This window comes from Pygocentrus nattereri, chromosome 4, assembly GCF_015220715.1.
Source record: "Pygocentrus nattereri isolate fPygNat1 chromosome 4, fPygNat1.pri, whole genome shotgun sequence".
NCBI classification, from domain to species: Eukaryota; Metazoa; Chordata; class Actinopteri; order Characiformes; family Serrasalmidae; genus Pygocentrus; species Pygocentrus nattereri.
In genome coordinates, this window is record NC_051214.1 from 44,698,959 (window position 1) to 44,719,915 (window position 20,957).

The following is a 20,957-nucleotide window of genomic DNA, read 5'->3' on the forward strand; positions in this document are numbered from 1 at the left end:
TATAAAAATGATAACAGGACATCAGAGCCAGAATTAATCTTTTAGTACTTTTACTTTCGATACTTAAATATATTTGAAGGCAAATACTTTAGTACTTTTACTCAAGTGGAGGTCTAGAGTAAGGACTTCTGCTTTTACTGGAGTAATATTTTACTTTGGGTATCTCTACTTTAACTCAAGTACATGATTTGTGTACTTTGTCCACCTCTGTTCTTTATACACTCTTCCCTGTGCTCAAAACCTGTTGGCTCAAAGCATTTAAAGTTTCTAATAGAAGACAAAGGGCAGAACATTTATTTTGTTTGCGTCACTAAGTTTTCTATTTTTTTGCCAAGTGCAGGAAAACACATCAAATCTATGGTCTGTGTTAATCAGGTGCATGTTACAGATACAGAACATTGACATTAGGCAGAAAAACACCAGAGCGTAAAACTTCACTTAACGCTTCAGAAAACCCTTCTGGCCACCTTTTCAAGAGTTTAGACAGTTACCAGATTTAATGACACACTGTATAAAAAACCAATCAATAACCATAATGTTTAAAACCTTAGTAATTCCAAATGCTGCACATTATTAGGGTCTTTTAAAAAAGTCATTGTGGATGAAAACAGTCTGATTGATGTATTGGTTGGCCAATAATATTGGCGTATATTTATGTCCTGCAGGATTATAGATATTGGTGAAAACATTGCCAATACTACACCATTAATTAGTATTTTTTTGTCATGAATTTGCTTTATAAGGTCAAATAAAACCTTATAGCATTATATATGCAATACAGCAATACATGCTAGACTGGTAAAGCTGAACACCCTTTTATTTATCCTCTTACTCCTCAAACTACCTTTTTATGAGGAGAAATAAATAGAAATAAATAGAAACGCTACAATAATGCTACCTTCTGCTACTATTCCTATGGAATTCTAATAGTTATAATAGTATTAATAGTATTATAGTATCTAATAGTTTAATAGTATTACGCTACATTTTTGGCTGTTCTAGATTAAACACAGACATTTGAAGCGTCTACAAGACATTGCCTGCTTTACTCGAAGCTTGTGACAGATATATTAGCGTGTGTTTTACCATGTAGTAGTTTCACAGTGATTCTTTCAGTACTGGGTTTTGGAGCAAGAGCTGCAGCCACTGTTTCACATTTTTAACAGCTCACTGATTAAGCTGCTGCTCGTATTCACAGCCAGTGAAGTATCAAGAATTTAACCCTTTTGCTTACATCCAAAACAATGAAAAAAGAGTAGTGCTGTAATACTTGCAGAGGGGTCCCTCTGTTATACTACACTGTATAATTTAAGACTGTGAGTTTCTGCTGTTCATTTAAGAAGCATGGCAGTTGAGAACTGACCATCAGATCTGCCGATTTAACACTGAAGGAAACCCTGCCCTTCAGACAGAGATGTCTCTATTCTTCTATTTTCAATGAAGCCTCTTTAGATCAGGCTGAGGTCTTCTCCACTAGCTGAGTTAACTCCAGCAGTGACATAACAGCTGCCTGTCTTCTGTATTAGACTAAACTGGATTTGTATGACAGTAAAGCTCTTGTTTACCTAACCAGCTCGCTGTCTGAACAGTGTTTCAGAGAGCAGGAGAACTTCCTCTGACTGAAACAATGCCAAGGTAAGGCATCACAATTTCCATATAAATCCTTCAACATTTGGAACTAAGTTGTGACTAAACATCTGCATAATTTAGTCACTGAGATATAAACCAAGCCATTCTGAGTGGTTTGGTATGAAATGGTTCATTGTAGAAAAACCTGCTGATTTCTCTACAGTGGTGGTGATAGAAACCAGGGGTAACCATGTCTACAATACAAGCATAGCCATTTCATTTACTATCCAAAACCACCAAGGAACCTACAAATGTCTTCTGAGTTTTATAAGGAATGTTGATGGATGTAAAATAGTGTTAATCTGAAAAAAGTCTCTGGGGGCTATTTTGCTTTAGAACACCCTGCATATAACCCTCCACACAATTCTTCTGTGATCTGTTTGATAAAGTGTAACCATTATGATGCCTGGTCTCAGTTCATCTCTATCATACTAATAAATATTTATAATTCATTCACTAATTTTTTGGACGAATCATGTTGAGGTAATCTGTCCAACTGAATGCTGTCAACTGAATTTGTGCTCATTACAAGTTCTGAAAAACCTCCACCAGAACCAGTTTGACCCGTCAGATAGAGATGCAGACTGAGCTAATGGCCAGGGTCAACGTGAACAGGAGTTCACAATCCCAAATAAGAGCTCCGCGCCCATTTCTTCACGACCCTCTGACCCAGTTAAAGCCGGCCAGTAAGAAGAGCGCTGTGGCTAATAACTCATCCATCAGCACCTGCTGGAAACAGCTGCACTTCAGGCTTTAATGCAGCCCTCTTACAGACAGAGATTTCTATAGGAATGTCTATAGGGTAAAGAATAGCTTATGGATAGCTTTGGCAACTGCTAATAAGTTAAGGTTCAGAGTTAAATAATGAGAAATAAACATGTATGGTGTACCAGTCTGTATACACAGCCCATCAAAAGTCTGGGAACAAACAGCTTTTCAGTATGTTTTTATATGTAAGAATGTTTTCTTCAATATTTTGCAATAATTTATCACTTTAAACAAAAAAAAACTTTTTCTTTGCAAATGGTTATGCTATTTTTACAGTGGTTTTCATGTTTACATGTATTTCCGTACTTACACCACACTTCTATGGGTAATCTACATACATTTCCGCAGCTACTCTGCACCATGAATCTATGATAATGACCCATTTCCATGGATACACTATACATGTTTCCGTGGATATTCTGTACCCATTTCTGTGGTTACGTCACATCAGTTTCCAAAGTTACACTTTACTCATTTCCATGGTAACACTACACTAATTTCCGTGTGTGTGCTACATCCATTTCTATGGATACATTGTATCCATTTGCATAGATGCGCTATGCGCATTTCCGTGGTTTTGCCAGGTCAGTTTCCATAGTTACACTATACTTTACTAATTTCCGTGGTTGTGCTACACTAATTTCCATGGCTATGCTACACCCATTATGCTACACCTGGTGGTGGGTGATTAAGCCTCAAACTTCTCAAGGGTTACTCTACACCAATTTTTAATGGCCATACCACACCCATTTCCATAGTTAACACCTCACACACACTTCACCGGTTATACTAGACTCATTTCTATGGTTACACTACACCCATTTCCATGGTTACGTCATATGTAGAATTGCACTACACCTATTTCTGTGGTTGCTCTACACTCATTTCCATTGTTAGTCTTCAATCATTTTCATGATTGCATTAGTTTTGACATTGGCCACCAAAGTTGTAGTGTCCCACCAAAAACTACACCCCTAGCAGTATACTGCTGAAGTCAATATTGGGTCATTATTTTAACCCTCTAAATGGCCATGGCCCACCAGCAGGTCCAAAGGGTTATACACATTTCTATAACCTAAGGACAGCTCAGTTTGCATATAAGTCTCTGTAGTTACTAAATAAAAAGCCTTTTTATGTCTGAGCTGGGACTTTAACCCCTAAAATGTCTTGTGCACTAATTTGAACAGCTATTTTGTTTCAATTATTCTGACCAGACTACTCCATTATGCACTTAGATCCAAACTTGTCTTATTGACCCCTCCTGATGTGTTATCAGTAAAGCTGAGGCCTCAGGAACACACTTGAACACTTTACTACAGGGTTTAGCAACTAATCACAGAGAGGACATCAAGTTATTGTTAACATCATTTAAACCCTTCACACGGCTGTGAAGCTGAAATGTGAACAGGTTCTTGAAGAGCGGCGCTCACATGGTTTCACTCTAGATAAACCTGCCTGCTGACACAGCAGTGTGTGTTTATTAGTCAGACAGAGGGGCTAAAGAGGACCCCACCTCCGCCAAATAAACACAGACAAAATCACACTGTCATGGTTTCCTGTATGTCCATGCATGATATGATGTGATATGTGGCTCTCCTGAAGTGTACATGCTACAAACAGCAGAAAAGACAGCCTGAGGCTAAAACTAATTAATGCCACTAATTTTAATACTATTTTAATATAAATCATTGCTGTTATTTTACATTTAGTAGTCATCCTATACATTGCAACATGTTTACTAGACACCAAAAGACACTGTCAATATTTAAATAGGGCAAAATAGATTTTCTTTGGCGCAAAAATGATTACTTTCATGACCAACATTCACCCACTTTGTCGGGAGTCAAATGTCTCCCTGAGTAAATACAGTTGTATGGAAAAGTTTGGCCCTGGTTATGTTTTGTTGATTCTGTAAGCGAAAAGAAGTGAATGCATCCTTTACAGAGAACACACTGGGGGGAAAAGTGTGGGTTGTGCAAAAGTTATGGCACATTTTACATTTTCTTTTTCCAATATGTTAAACTCAACTAAATAGAAATTGTGCTAAAATTAGCAGAAAATGTAAGTTTGTAGAGGATGCCTTAACCTCTTTTCACTTAGAAGATCAACAAAACTGATTTGGGGTGTTCAAATATATGACTACGCTGTAAAAAAAAACATTGAAAGGTGGCCGTTAAAACATTTGCTAACACTCTACTGTAGGGTACTGTTCATGACACCTACATAAGCTTGTCATGACAACTGACATAACCCTACATAACTGTTTATAACTCCTTATTCCTACAGGCATCATCTATAAAGACTACTTTAGCTAATTTTGATCGAAACTGGCAAATATAACCTTTATAGTGAATTATAGTGAATGCGTATTAGAATAATCCTTTATAAACATTTATGTATGGTTATGTCAGTTGTCATAATAAGCTTATGTAGGTGTCATAAAGCCTTATGACCAGTACCCTACATTAAGTGTTACAAAACAATATATTGTAATTGGTAGAAATGGCAATCAGCTTTGTTTTGATATATGATTTGAAAGTCATGAGCTGACATGAAGGAACCTATAAGAAGTCGTTTAATGATAATAATATACTGTAGATATGTCTCATCAGCTTGGAGATCTGATCACTATTTTTAAAACGTGATGAATTCTTGATATCCATTACTATTAATTCATTCATTGCTATCCTTTACTGGCAGTCGTGGGCTGGTGGTTAGGGAACCAGCCCTGTGACCGGAAGGTTGCTGGTTCGATCCCCTCAGCTGACAGTCCATGACTGAAGTACCCTTGAGCAAGGCACCTAACCCCCAATTGCTCCCCGGGCGCCATGGATAGGGCTGCCCACTGCTCCGGGCAAGTGTGCTCACTGTCCCCTAGTGTGTGTGCTCACTAGCGTGCATGTATGTGGGTGTTTCACTGCATGGGTGGGTTAAATGCAGAGGTCTGACTTTACAGTGACAAATGATTCTAATTCTATTCTCTAGCTTCATTCTAAACATGCGTAACATTTCCTAGTTATTTCTGCATTTTTATCACTTAAAACCTAGGAAGTTGTAGAGCGGTGGTGACATTTGAGAATCACTTTCTACACATTTGCAACAGAATTTGCTTTTTATTATTGAAAAGGGTGATTCCAGACTTTTGAACAGCAGACAGAAAGTGCCTGCAGCAGCTTCGCCGTCTGATCATGTGTCTTCTGTGTTTATGCTGCATAATTGCACCTGTCAGGAGAAACATGTGGACAAGCCTGCACTCGACGGCACGCTCACTGCTCACTGCAGCTCTCCAGCACGCTCTAAAATACTCTACCGCAGCTAAGCTTCAGCATTTCTAATTCTGTTTCAAAAAAGTGAATAAAAAACCTAAATTCAGTAGTTTGAAACTGGAACTTTCTCACTGATAAGAGGAGCAGGTTTAAATAATAATTTGACCATTTTCTTTCTCAAAGTGCCGTTAAAAGCTCATATTAAAACTCCCGAGTCCAGAGGTGGTTTAAACAGCTCAAAGATTTGAGTGCTGGTGAGTGCTGGCATCACAACAGGTGCAGAAAACATTACTGTCACTGATATTTACACCTCACCTTATATATTGGTGTTATTGTTTTCCTTGAATTAAATCTGCTTAGGCTTTCATTTAATAAACGTTACCTTAACATGCTCACTTGTGTTAAACATGTTAAAAAGCTACACATTTAACAAGCAGTGATTATAATTAAAATGGCATCATTCACAGGGCCCTGTGGTTAATGACCATAGGGGCAGTGGTTGGTTTCAGTTATATTGTTTACTTCTCAGTGCTCTCACTTGCCCACTTACGTATGTTTACTGCCAAGACCAAAGTTCAGTGAAACTGCATTTGTTTGGCACATTTTTTGCTGATAATCCACTGCTTGCTCAAAGACATGCACTACAAAAAATGACATTTTGTCAAGGAAAATGATCTGCCAATACAGTGGTCTATCTATCGATCTGTCTGTCCAAATATCATTCAAAATAAACAACATTGTAAATTTCTATGTTTTGACAACTGTGGGCTAAACATTTTCTAAAGCTTGCAGCAGTAGCTATGAAATAGACGTGGCCAAAGCATAGTAATGTCACTTCATCATGTTTTGAACCTGCTACATAATGTCAGTATATCTGCAGCTTCACTGCCTATGCTCATCTAAACATGTACTTGCAATAAAAAAGCTGTAATATTGTGTTTCCATGTGTGCAGGCCGCTCTGGATGAGCAGCAGGTGTTAGGCCTGTTCCTGATGTAAGGAGATGGTATCGATGGCTTTAGAATTTGCTCTGTCAACACAGAGCTGTATAAAACAGTGGCTCAGCAGGTTTCAGCACAATAAAACCTGACCATCATACAGCTGATCTGAGACCTGACTGTTTCCATCTCTGTTTTTTTGTGGTATTTTATTGCACACTATTTTGTACATATATTTATTATTCAAATTGATATGCTAATTTTGATCTCCTTTATTCATTTGTCTGCACTTTCAGCCTCATTTCCACATTGACATTTACATGCACATTTACATTCAGCTGCAATGTCTTCTATCTATCTATCTATCTATCTATCTATCTATCTATCTATCTATCTATCTATCTATCTATCTATCTATCTATGTCTTTCTTTCTTTCTATCTATCTATCTATCTATCTATCTATCTATCTATCTATCTATCTATCTATCTATCTATCTATCTATCTATCTATCTATCTATGTCTTTCTTTCTTTCTATCTATCTATCTATCTATCTATCTATCTATCTATCTATCTATCTATCTGTCTGTCTGTCTGTCTGTCTGTCTGTCTGTCTGTCTGTCTGTCTGTCTAAATATCTCCGAATAGGGAACCATTTAGCATTAATTAAGAGACAAAAAGCTTTAAATATGGATTAATTCAGCAGAATGTGATTGTGTTTTATTATGAAAGTAAAAGAATGAGCTACAACTTCCATGGTTCTATTTCTTTTTAAATTTCATGAGAAATGAAAATGTGGCAGTACTAATGTGTTTTTATTCCACAGACTTTTGCATTGACACAACATTCCCACTATAAGCAACTGGAACAAAAGGCTTTTGGCATTTGTACCATGTGACAAGTAGAGGGTCGGGGGTCTTCAGGCTCTAAGCTGACCACAGCATTCACCAATTAATGCTCCATTGTTTTAGCAGCAGTTGAATTTATACTTAGCAAACAAGAAACTTTAAACAGGTCATGCGTATTCTCTTATTGTTAATCAATGAGTAAGCGAAACACAAAGACAAAGGACGAGGAAAAGTTTCAGTATCCTGTCTGCATCTGCGTAATCAAGGAAAAAAACTTCTGAGGCCAAACAAACAACAGCAAACTGAATATAAAATTCATTTTTGTACTGTTTTTAACTCCTTGTGCAAGACTTTGTTGTTCAAGCCATTAGCCAAACAGCTCATGCCAATCAATGAGACAACTTAATGGGAAAATCAACCTTTCCATAGATAAGTGAGGTTGTGATCACAGTGAAACCTCTTTTAGATTGCCCCATTAGGTCCCTATTTCACTTTAATAGCAGTTATTAGCTCTAATCAACTTTAAAATAGCTTAAGTTGCAGAGAAAATTGTTAGATGTGAGTTGGAGTACATGTGTGGGTGAGTTTGGGCTTTGAACTTATTCTTATTTCAGTGTTTAAACTGCCTCCTACAAAACTGAACAGGGTTATTTGTATAGTCTGTAGAAGATGTCATATCAGTAATGCAAAAAAAAAAAAAAAAAAATCACATCTACAGTGAAATGCAAAAGTTTGGACGCACCCAGTAAAATGATATGTATTGTTGAGACTAAGTTAACTCATCATCTACAGAGAACACATGTCTGTATATTTTAATGCACCATTACTGTTTATTTGATTAATTTAACATACTGGGGGAAAAATACACCCCAAGAAATACGGCGTGTGTAAAAGTTATGGCATATTTTATCTTTTTTTACTTTTTTCAAATATGTTGAACTCATCAAATAAATAAAAATCATGCACTAAAAATAGCAGAAAAATGCTACATTACAGTTTTGCTGACACTTTATTTTGTGTGCCCCTTTTGGATGAAACAAACCCTCAAAAGGCTCTCAGTAACATGTATCTCCAAAATTTTAACTTCACAGGAGAAGAAGAAAACCTACTTTACTCTTAATGTAAGTCAATGGAACCAGAATTTTTTATAAGTCATTTTGGGCCGTTTCTTTTGGTCTGTTCATCATGAAAATTACACACAATGTAAAGGTCCACAGGCATGTTCAAATAATGATAAAAACCAAAAAATGACAAAAATGGAGATACAAGGTTTTCTTCCGAAAGCAGCGATATGAGGGTTAGGATTAGGTTCTGGGTTAAGGTCTAGGATTAAGGCCAGGGTTAGGATTAGGTTTTGGGTAAGGCTGGGTAAGGATAGGTTTTGCATAATGTAAGTGAGGTATTAAGAACACGTCTACTTGCTGTAAGTATCGAATGTACATCTACAGTATATTTACGCCAATGTATTCAGAGGCTTCACTAAAGCTACTTCACTGATATGTTGTTGATGTGTTACTGATCAACTGTTAGGGGTTTATTAATCATCTACGAAGGACAACTCCAAATAAAGTGTTACCAAAGTTTCTTCCATGTAGAGGGTGGTCAAACTTTTTCATACAGCTGTAACTCTGCCGTGATCTGAGAAGACCTGCTGAAATGTTTAGCATGTCTTTAAACATGCATGGAAGTTTGCTTTAACTGCACATGTGAGAAAGCAGCCTGTGCAATTCACATGACCTGCTGAGCGGAGTATTGATCTTTTTTTGAAAAAAAGGGAGGGAATCCCAAGAATGACACATTTCAACGTTTGTGCTTCAAACTTTTAATGCACGAAGTGAAATGAAGGTTGAAAGGGAGGGAAGGTTTTCAATGCAGCTCCTACCTCTCATCCAGTCCACAACCTGACTCGGTGTCCACTTTGTTACTGGATCCATTCTTCTTGTATCTGAAAACAGACGATCTCAGACGGATCTACTCCTCAGTTTTCTGCTGTCATTGTAGGAAAAAAAGGGTGGTAAGCAGGAGCTTTTCCGCTGGTGGGCTTTAGCAGCAGTCCCGTAGCCCACTCTCCGTGCTGGCTGAGCTGGACTGAGGCTGTGAAGAGAGAAACACTGCAGGAGTTTGGCTGGTGGGGCGGATCATGTTACAGCTTCAGGTCAGACTGACTGAGAGGGGGGGTGACCACTCTCACTCAGACTGTTTATGGGCGACTTATCACAATGACCACTCCAATAGTCTGGTTCTCACAGCTTAGACATGCTTTTCTGCTCTTTATTTAATAGAAACCACCAAATAAATAAAGGAACAATATTTACTGTCATGATTCAGTTCCTTCTGCTGCAAAGCGCCAAAGCCTAAAATACTCATACTGTTTAGTTTCCAGTCTGTATTTGCTTTATTATGAGCTTAACAAGATAAAAAGAACCTGATTTACATTTAAAACGAGGGCCATTAAAGGGACCATATCATGGAACATTATGTAGTATGTAAACACTATTACAACTTTAAAATACTGTTCTCCTCAGTCTATACAGTCCACATATGGAAACTAAGGGCCAAAAACAGCCTGTGAATGATGTTTTTTGGATAATCAAACCCAAAACATTCACATACATCCACCTCTTCAGCCTATGGCAATTTAGCTCCTCCCATTCATGCTGAAGTTATAAGGTTGTTTCACTCTGTATTTTGAATGAGGCACAATACAGGACAGCCAATGTGAACAGAAGTCATTTACATACTGTATTTTAGGCGTTTTTGATGACAAGCACTGAGTAAATAATTCCCTGTACTGCTAAAAGGTACAACCTAAGAACTGATATTGGGCAGTTACCAGACTGAATTTACTTTATGATGAACTTAATAAAGTAACCTGAACTTGATTTATATTTGGAAATAAGTTAAAAGCCATTAAATTGAATTGAAATAAAGGAGCATGATATAGAAAGTAAACACTTTTCAAACTGTACCGTTCGCTCCCCAGTCCACACAGTTCACATATGGAAGCTAGTCCCTTTTTAAATGAGGCACAGGGCAGCCAATCACAGCGTATTTACACATTTTAGGCCTTTTTTTGATTAAACCACCCCTCCCCCTCAAAGAAGAGCATTGCTCATTATCACAAATCAGCTTCTTCTGCAAAAAAAAGCCAAAGCTTAAAATACTCACGTTGTTCAGATAGCAGACTGTATTACTTCAATGTGAACTAAACTGACACTGTATTTACTTGATTATGGACATGATAAAGTTACATGTTCAGTAAATGTGTTTCTTGAGTAACTTAATAAAGTAATATGAATGTTTTTATTTAGAATTCGGAAGGTAAAGGCCATTCAAGGACCCATACCATGCACAACTGAGTTTCCCACTTGGTTGAATAAAAAAGCACCTTTCCATTGTTTTTGTGATGTCAGTAAAACACATCTGCTATTGAGCCAGCACTTTGGCCCTGCCAGTTCAACCTAAAGTAAAAAAGAATGTTTCAGCTCTGAAATAAAATAGCCAATCAGAACAGAGGTCATTTACATGCATATCACTCTTAATGGCACAGTGAAAAAGCAGCCTTAATTCTAGTGGGCTAGTAGGATAGAGTTTAACTCTAAGTGATGACAAGAGGTTGAAAAAAAAAGAAAGAAACTTGACTTTTTGGTGCATAAAACCACAGAAACGTTATAACTGGACCTCTGAGGGACAAATAAAATACAAGAAAAATGAAAGATATCCTTTAAGTCCTTTAAGTCTGCACAATGACTACTCCAATAGTTTGGTTGTCTAGTTTTCACAGTCCAGTTAATTAACTCATTTATTTGTTATTTATTTTTGTATTGTTGAAAGCCACGCAATAAGGTAATGTGAACTTGATATATTTTACAACAGCTTTCTAAAGACCTAAAAAAGTAATTATCCATGATCTTGATTATGAACGCTGTAATGCTGACCGGGTGTATATTCATCATTAATTTCCTTCTTCACCGTTAAAAATAAAGGTACCATGGAGGTACATGATTCGTTCATCAAGGTACAAACAGTGTAAATGTTCCCTCAAAGGTACAACAGTGGTTTTAAGGTCCAATTGTGTACCTTATATAAGTGTTTCCCAGTTTTTATAAACAAAATTTTTTAAAACAGGACCATTGGATAAAAGGCCCGGAGGTGAGGGGGAGTGGAGCCAATACATCTTAGAAAATATCATTATGGTACAGTTATGTTCCATGAGTAAAGGTACTGAGATGTACCCGTGAGCACAGGTGTCAAATTCAGGTGCAGAAAGTAAAAGTCCTTCCCAGGATTTTGTTCCAACAGGCTGGCTTCTCTAGTTAGATCACACCACTAGCAGAGCTGTCCAGCCTGTTGGAACAAAATCCTGGGAAGGACACCTCTGCCCGTGAGGGTACCATCCCAGTGACAAAAGGGTACTGCCCCAGTGACAGCGTCGTGAGAGTGTGCTAAAGACCAAAAAACTGTCAACTGTCAAAAAACTGTTTGTTATTAAATTTCATCCTGATGTTTTCATTCAATTCTAAACTTAATTCAAAATTGAAGTTCCTTCAATATAACTGCAGAAAGGGTAAACATAGCTGAAAATGTGCCACAAAAATGTTGCCCAAGCTTTTCCCCCACTTCCTACAGATGTGTAGGATGCAAATAAAAATGCTTTTCCTAGCCCATAATTGCAGCTTTACGTCATTTCGCAGTAGCTGAATGGTGGGTACAGTTATCTTTTTGCTTGTAGCTGTGTGACTGATGGCTTATGTGTGATTTGCGTTTCTTGACAGGCAAATTTGGAGGTACACATGAAGACAGGCTGAAACTATATTTGTGTTGGGCGTTAACTTCGGCTTTCCTATGAGAACTCAGGCAGCAAGAAGAGAGCCCAGACATGATAACAGGAAAACTGAATTAAAGGGAAATGTCAATTTTTTATGATTTAACGGTTTATAAACAAAGTCATTTAGAGTGGTTTGATTAATGGTTGAGAAAGTTACAGACGTCTTTACAGTGGTGGTGATAGGAATCAGGGGTCCAGAACCACCAGTGAACCTACACGTGTCTTCTGAGTTTTAAATGAAATGTTGATGATGTGGTGAAATAGTGGTGAATCTGAAGAAAAAACTTTTCTCTCGTTTCTGTTTTGCCTTGTACTGGTTTCTCCATGATAAATGTATTTTAAAAAAGTGTTTTTTGGACAAATACTTCTCAAAACTATCATCTCAAACATCAGGCAGAAAATTCACAACCATTTCACATGCTAACTTTCTGTAAGGGAATTTTTAGAGACGTAAAACTCTCCAGATGTCTGGTTCCTCTCACCTCCACAGTGAACAATTCTGACTCAGTAAGTTTCTCCTGATGAGAGCATTTCATAGCAAACCACTCTGAATGACTTCAATTACATCATAACCATTTAATCAAATGGGAGTTGTGGTGAATGAATGGAATTCCCCTAAGATAATCTGTGTGTAATCTAAAGTGTTCTCCAAAGATATTTTCTATTTTTTAAGTGTGTGCTTGGTTACTGGTTCTTGCATTTCATCCGCTGTAATGGTATGTATGCTAGTTAGTAATATAGGCCATGATATATTGCAGTGTTTTCACATGAGCTGTTATGTGTAAGAAATGAGTAAAGTATACTAAACCCATATTGAAGTAAAATTAGGGTTACTTCTATGAAAAAATGACTCAATTAACACTAAAAGTATGTCATGAAAAGGCTGCTTTAGTAGTAGGACAAAAGTAGCAGCTCAAAAAACTGCTTAGTAACTGCAGGAGAACTACAGCGGAACTTCAATGCAGCACATTGAGCATCTTTGTTAGGGCTTGTTCTTCTCTTTTTGACACACTCGCAGTCTGAAAAGCTAAACATAATATACTCCCACAATATAAACACAATGCAAAAGAGATACGCATATATTTATTTTAATCACCTGGTAACTATAAATTAATTCGATTCTTTTTTTTTGTTTGTTTACCATTGAATATCGATGCAAGCCTATTTCAAGTTCGCAGTCTTTAGTGGTTCCCAGGGAATAAATTACAGTGTTTGGTGCTTTTTTAAAAATAAATTCCTAAGTCAGTACATAATGCTATTATACTGGTGAAATGTAAAAAAGTACTTATAAACACATTACCGAATTAAGGTTAAGGTCAAGTCATAATTTTGATCTTTTATACAACACTGCCATCTGCTGGTCTATAAGGGAAATGAAAATTGAAGGTTCCTAACTTTACACAGGTTTCAGAACCTGCCCTAGAGCAGAGTCATGGAACGGACCGCAATGCAGTAACAAACTAACCATTGCAATCAGTAGAACTGCAGAAAAGGATTGTAAATAAATGTCTTAAATAACATGGAATTATGAAAGATGCAGGATACATAGATGACAACTTAGCAGCATTAAGTTAAGTGACACTTTTTAAATCCCACCTCTGCATTTAACCCATCCGTGAAGTGAAACATCACATACGCACTAGTGAGTACACACAAACTAGGGGGCAGTGAGCACACTTGCCCATTTCAGCCCTCGCCCCTACCACTTGGCCCTTAGCCCTCTGTTTTGCGCGTTCACGTCTAGGGCTAAGGTGTCCCAATTTTGTCGAGATAGAGGGGTAGGGCAAAGTGTTAGGGCTATACGGCCCTCCAAACGGAGGTTTTTCAGAGGCACACTCCAAACAGAGTTATACAACCCTTATAAAACTACGATATAACCATTGTATTATCTTAGTTTAATGTTGTCTCAATGTATTGCTGTTTTCTTTTTTAACAAGCATTAAAAATCCCTAAAAGTATACTAATGACTTGGTAGCTAACTCGCAAATTTTTCTGTTCCACCTTAAGTAGTCCAGCAGTTCTGACACCTTAAGCGCCAGAACGTAACTGCTTGCACCATTTAAAGTGGAACGGGTGTTTGAACAGGAATAGCTGACTTCAGCTTCATATCACCAAAGAATTAGCTGAGGGCAAAGACAAATAATCATCTTAAACCTCCTCTTTGAAAGCATATGATGCCCTAAATGCAACTAAACCCCAGCAGCGAGGTCGCTGTAATTCTGAACTCCCCTTCTCTGCCATCACTGAGGTTGGGCCGGGTCGCCTACAGAGCACCACTAGTAGCTTTAATGAAGCCCTGTTTTTTTTTTTTTTTCTTTATTTGAAGATTTGTCCCATTTTCTAGCTCAAGATTTTAACCAGTACCATTTCTAACTTTGTTCCAAGGGGTCAGGGTGAAAACAAGGGGTAGGGGTCAAAAGAAGAAATGGCACTGTGCCCAAGTCCATCTCTGAATGGCTCAAAAGAAACAAAATGAAGGCTTTGGAGTGGCCTAGTTGCAATTCTGCGCCAGGACTTTAAACGGGCAGTTCATGCTGGAATGTCCTACAAGCTTGGGGGTGGTGGGATTACTTTTTCACAAGTAATGGAGGTGTGGCAAACCTTTTCTCTTTTGACTAATGGAATAATCATTTAAATACTGTTTTGCGTTTCCTTATGTTCTTTTTGTCTTTTATATTTTGTTGGAACCATTTAGTGTGACGGATATGCAAAAGTAGAGGAAATCATAACGGGGGTGCTAATACTTTTTCATTGCACTGTAAATTTTCATCTGTACATCTTTCTGACTGGGCAGAGGAGCAGGCCTCTACTATCTCTTCATGCTTTGCATTTCATAACACACTGTTTCCCCTTCAAACAAATAGCATCTGTAAGTCAGCACGCTGATCTATTCACAGCAGGACTGTCCTGGTGGAAGACTGTACCATGGAAACCATCAATGTTTTATGTATGAAGGCCTTTTACGGCGGTTCACAGAGCCGAAGATAAAGGTCATGCAGTATCGGTGTAAATCAGCCCTAATGCAGCAATTACACTCACAGTAGGACTGTCATTATCCATGATTTTAGTAATCTACATACTTTACGAATGACTTTGAAGAGTTTTTCAAAGAAATCAAACAATACAAGCAAATTTAGCCTCAAACTGCAGGCTTATTAATTAGTTATTCACTTTAATATGACTTGCATAAACCTATTACACTCGTTTTCCCTCTGCTTGCACTGCTGGGTTTAGCCCTGATTCAGGTCCACAGCGGACTGGCTGTGATGGAGTGAGGGATGTCAGTCACAGGCCCTCATTTTTCTAAATTATGTTAAACTTTGCAAATTAATTGTGAAATAGAAAAATACCATATTTAAGTCTGTTCTCTATAGAAAATCAACAAAGCTTATCACTTGACCAGGGGTGTTCAAACTTTTGCATATGACCATATTGCTCAGTTTTAGTATCATAAATGTTTTTTAATATTTTACAGTGTTACTTTAACTACTATCAATTATTCAGTAGCTCCTACAAACTACTATTCAGTGCTATTTTGAAACGTATCTTTTAGTCACATAGTTATGAGAGTGAAGAGCCCAGAACTCTTGCAATTTTACCCCTTAAATATAATTTTTAATGGCGCAAACGTCTGTAATTTAAAAAAGACTCACATTTCTTTCCATGTAGTTACGAATAATAAGCCTTAAAATGTAATAAATGTGGGATTCTTAACTGAACAACAACAAACTCAGCATAACTTAAGCAAAAATTCCATATTATATAGGCAAAAGATAAATGAGCAAGACTTTAAAATACTTTATTTAAAAACAACATATTAAACCTATAAAACATTAAACCCACAAGAGGCAAAAAAACCTACAGATGTGTGCAAAAGTTTGGGCACCCCTAGGTGAAATGTCATTTTTTGTTAATTTTCTAAGTGATAATAAATGGAAAAAAACATATAAAGTATAACACATTTTTCCCCAGTACATTAAATTGAGCAAATAAACAGTAACTGTGCACGAAAACTGTGCATAATTGTGTTCTTGATAGAGGATATATCACTTACATCAACAAAATACAGAATTTGCATTTGATTTGTATATGACTGTCTATGTAAATGCATCTGTTCTACAGGCTCTGTTTCTCCTATCCTAGGAGATAGGAGTAATCACTGCATATTTACTGAGAAATTCTATTTAATTTATGTTTTTTAAACATGTTTAATCAAGTTTAATTGATGAATTGAGGCAGACTCTATTCACATTGTGACTGTTTTGGGAAGTAAAAGACACTGACACAAAAGAACAACTAACATTTACAGATTCAGAATCCTTTATGTGTAAATACGGCCTCTAGTATCAATTTTGATATGATAAAATTACAACATGTAGTCTAAGTATAAAAATGAATCATTCGAGTGTCATAAAAATCCCCAACGGGAGCAGCTGCGTAAGGGTTGCATAAGGTTTTGCATCAAATCTGAAGGAAAATGGGATTCAACTGCATCAATGTTAGAATAGTAGTAGTTGATTACACTAATATTTAATAATGTGAATTCTCCGGCTATTTTCAAATATTAAAAAATGCTGTTTCTTTGCTTTTTTTTTTTTGCTTTCTTTGCTGATATTCCAATACTGAGTAAACAACTCCTTCAGATCCTCACGACAGTGTTGGGTCAAACTTGTTAGTCATTAAAATCGAATCGACATGAAGTTTGAGATTTTGTGATGCGGAGGTTTACAGCTCTGCTACTGCACAACACACGCATTCGGGGCATGCTCTCCAGACTTGATCTGTGCTGCACAAACAGCCACCATCCATGCCTGCTGCTCCTCGGCTGAGCTGGCCCGCAGAAAGAAGGTCCTTTTACTGTTTTTTGGAGTTATAGTCCAGCCAAAACATCCGTCGGCCTCCTGTGCCTCAACCCGCGCTCCGATCAGGCTGATTGTCTTGGCAGCAGTCTAGAACAGAGGTCATTTATTGGTCAGTAGTTGGTACGAGCAGGGTAACTCTTGACACATTTACTGAATGACATTAGTCTAATTAATTCTAAAGCTTCATCTGGATCACTGCACTCCTGGGATTTATTCTTACATCATGTTGGGGTCAGCTGATCTAGGCTTGTGTCATTGGTATTGTATTGATCTGTGCATTTAAATGTGGTGCAAGGAAAGGTTTTAAAATTACATAATAATGATGGTGGAGGGGGAGGGGTTGCCCTTTAGCACATTGCCCTTAAAACGGGCTTCTTCCAAGGTTCTTTATTAAAGACAGCGGTGCCTTTTGCCAAATAAGCCCCCCCCCCCCAAAAAAAAATAAAAAAAAATTGGCGAATGTCAGAATCTTCGCCAAAAAAATTTAAATATGTTTTTAGAAGAAGTTTCTTCTTATGAATAGTTGGGGAATGAAACCCACTGTTGCTATAATGATAATGACATTTTATAGTTAAAACAGTATTACTATTATAATAATATATTACAATAACAATTGAACGACTTACCAAAAAGAAGTATTTGTTTTTTGTCATAATTTCTTAAAATTAAGATGAATAAATACACTTAAAGGCCTAGATTTTTATTTTAGAACAGTATATTTTCAGTGCTGTACTTTGATTAATAAAACAACTTTTCGTCTACAAAACTAAAAAGTTTGATGTAGTATGTAAACATTGCAAGAAAAAAAGCTTTTTTCGCATTAACTGTTTCTGTGATGTCACAAAAAAACAATGCTTTCACACACATCAGCCTATTTAGTCTACAGGAGTTCTGCTCCGCCCATGCTGAAGTTATAAGGAGTGTTTCAGCCTGGGCTGTTTTTTGAATGAGGCATGATGCAGCTCATTGAATTAGAACAGAGCTCATTTACATATATCAGCCTTAAAGGTGCAGGGACACAAACAGCCTGATTCATTCAAAGGTTAGAAAGTTAGAAAATGGGAATGTAAATATGAATTATGACTATTTTTGGTACACACTCAAACAGATGTTACAAGCAGGCCTCAGGGAGAAAAAAAATAAAACACAAGAAAAATGTAAGTTATGTAAGATTTTATTAAGATTAAGATCATTTGCTCTAACTGTGTGCAGGTTTATGCATCAGTATCCATGATAAACTCATTCACAGATATGGTTTAACTGCACGCTCTTAAAAAAGATCTTTATGTAAAGAACCATTCAAGACCTTTTCTGAAAAGGCTTTTTTTAAATTACTATTTTATTTATATTTTTAAAACCCTGGGCCACCCCACCACCCCCCACTGGGGACTCTTAACATCTCATATAGACATCTTTTTCTTCATACATATATATATATATATATATATATACATATATATACATACATATATATACATACATATATATATATATATATATATATATGTATACATGTATATTCTTGTATATATCTTTACATGCATCAATGAATAAACATACAAATACAGATACTTAAAAACATATATATAACACATCTTTTCATTCTGTTATTATCATCCAGTTTGTACTCCATCGCCCATAATTTCCCACCCACTACTCACCACCCCGAGCTAATACACTATTTGGTGAAACAACGTGAGAGGAGCAGACATAGACAAAACGGACAAATATACAACCAACATAGACAAGACAGACAGACAGACATACAATAGTCATAGATGCACTTTAATACATGTACCTAAGTTATGCACGCTATAACAACGCAGACAGACAGACACAGACAGTCACTCACACCTAGGGGCAATTTAGCATGTCCAATTGGCCTGACTGCATGTCTTTGGACTGTGGGAGGAAACCGGAGAAGCCGGAGGAAACCCACGCAGACACGGGGAGAACATGCAAACTCCACACAGAGAGGACCCCGGTCACCCGGCCGGGGAATCGAACCCAGGCCCTCCTCGCTGTGAGGCGACAGCGCTACCCACCACGCTACCCTGACGGAGAAGCGGCTTAGAAAATGGATGGATGGATGGATATAACAACGCATTATTTTTTAAAATTTATTCATTTAGCTATTTTTGATGATTTATTTATTTGTATTAAACGTGACATATTTTGGTGTTCCTTTTAATAAGGATGTGGAAGAGAGGACAGCTGTTGTTAATTCTCAATGTAATGTGGAAAGTATGACCAGGTTTCTTTGTATGCTTTTGTGTTCAGTTTTAATCTTGCAGTCATTTGTTCTAAATTACAGTGATCTGTAAGGAGGTTGAGCCAGTGATTTATGGAGATTTGGGATCTATCTTTCCAATTAAGTAGAATTATTCTTTTGGCAATGGTGGAAGATATTAATACAAAAGGTTTAAAATGTGTGGGTAATGCTAGTGAGGAGATGTCATTAAGTAGTGCTATGATGGGACAGACCGAGACCCCAAGTCCCAGGATCTCAGATAATTTGCCCCTGACCTTCGACCAGAAATCTCGAATATGAGGACAATTCCAGAACGCATGACAATAATTATCTGTTAGATCTGGTGAGGGCATTTGTTACTGTGGTTGAATCCCATCAAAAAGGGTTCTTTAAAGAGTTCTTCTATTGTTATGATGTCAAGCTTGTAACAATAGAAAAACTCTTTTGGGTGCTGTATAGAACACTTTTCAAAAAGGTTCTATATAGAACCATAAACAGCATATTCTCCATCAATCTGAAGAATTCTTTTAATCCATGTAAAGAACCACTTAATCATGCAAATGGGATCTTTGAGTGTTCATGGTTGTTCTAAAGAACCTTTGAAGAACCATTTAGAACAGATGTATGTTATTAAGGGGGGCACTTCCACGTTTACTCCTTATGTTAAACCCTTTAAAATAGGTTAATGGTTCTTTAGTGATTGTAATGGTTCTACTTAAAACTATGAGTCTGAAATAGAACTTTCTCATGCTTAAATGATTCTTTGCCTGGTGAAATGGTTCTTCAGACTGATGTGAGATATGGTTCTATGCAGACCCTTTTTGACACTGGCTCTACACAGCACCAAAAAGGGTTCTGCTGCAATATAGAACCATATACATCACAGTCCCCATCACACTGAGGAATCATTTCACCATGCAAAGGACAATTTAGGTAGACAAATGACTCTATATAGAACTCATAACCATCCCCTTTACTAAAGAACCATCTATTTTAAGAGTGAGGATCTGACTTCATAGCAACACATCAACAGTGCAGCTAACAGAGCTGAGAAACAGGATGAGGTTTCACCTCTATAAACCCAGTAAAGCAAGTTCTTTCATGCTGAAGACATGCCCTGAGTGACCACAGATGGACTACGGACCACAGTGGTGTCCTGATAAGCTGATAAGCCTGGTTAAGTTTCTTAAGAACCAGTAGGCCACTTCACAGAGAGCTGCTCACAAACCTTATTAGGGTTTAGTTACCTTTTCGTTTGCTCCGTAGAGGAGTTTGGACTGCTGTATCTGGAACCATGCTGGCCTCCAGCGATGTGTGAACTGAGTTTTCTTGGACAGCCATCCAGCTTTGCTCCCTTCTGCATCCTCAATCGCACCATTAGAGGTCGCAGATACTACAGCCATTACTGTTGATGGAAACGGGAGTTTAATTCCCACCCGTATTCGTGAAAATCCTGCCCCTGAGGCTTGATTGGCTAGTAGTTCACACTCCTGCTCTGTGATTGGTGAACTACCTTTTCTTCGCTTTTAAGTATTTATTTTAAAATCTACTTTATTCCTTCATATTTT

The 20,957-nt window shown here is 37.3% G+C and overlaps 2 protein-coding genes across 3 annotated transcripts in view; both read right to left on the minus strand.

Moving 5' to 3' along the window:
- Positions 1-9,536, minus strand: part of cnksr3 (cnksr family member 3) — a 50,226-nt gene extending 40,690 nt beyond the window's left edge. For both annotated transcript variants that reach the window (XM_017695721.2, XM_017695722.2), the window contains exon 1: positions 9,331-9,536. In XM_017695721.2, coding sequence (XP_017551210.2) covers positions 9,331-9,382 — 52 coding nt within the window. In that variant the 5' untranslated portion in view covers positions 9,383-9,536. The remainder of the gene's footprint in view (positions 1-9,330) is intronic.
- A 7,326-nt stretch (positions 9,537-16,862) lies between these two features.
- Positions 16,863-20,792, minus strand: si:ch73-111k22.3 (pleckstrin homology-like domain-containing protein). Its single transcript, XM_017695610.2, has 2 exons — positions 20,637-20,792; positions 16,863-17,225 (listed from the first exon to the last, which is right to left on the minus strand). Exons 1-2 carry the CDS (start codon positions 20,790-20,792, stop codon positions 17,013-17,015), a joined length of 369 nt encoding a protein of 122 aa, XP_017551099.1. The 3' UTR covers positions 16,863-17,012.
- Between the last annotated feature and the right edge of the window lie 165 nt (positions 20,793-20,957).

What these genes read in the sequence shown, in the direction of transcription:
- si:ch73-111k22.3 (XM_017695610.2), bottom strand. Translation starts at nt 20,792, where the DNA reads ATGGCTGTAGTATCTGCGACCTCTAATGGTGCGATTGAGGATGCAGAA. An exon ending in TCTACGGAGCAAACGAAAAG is followed by an intron (nt 17,226 to 20,636) that starts GTAACTAAACCC and finishes CCTCTGTTCTAG; the next exon opens with ACTGCTGCCAAGACAATCAG.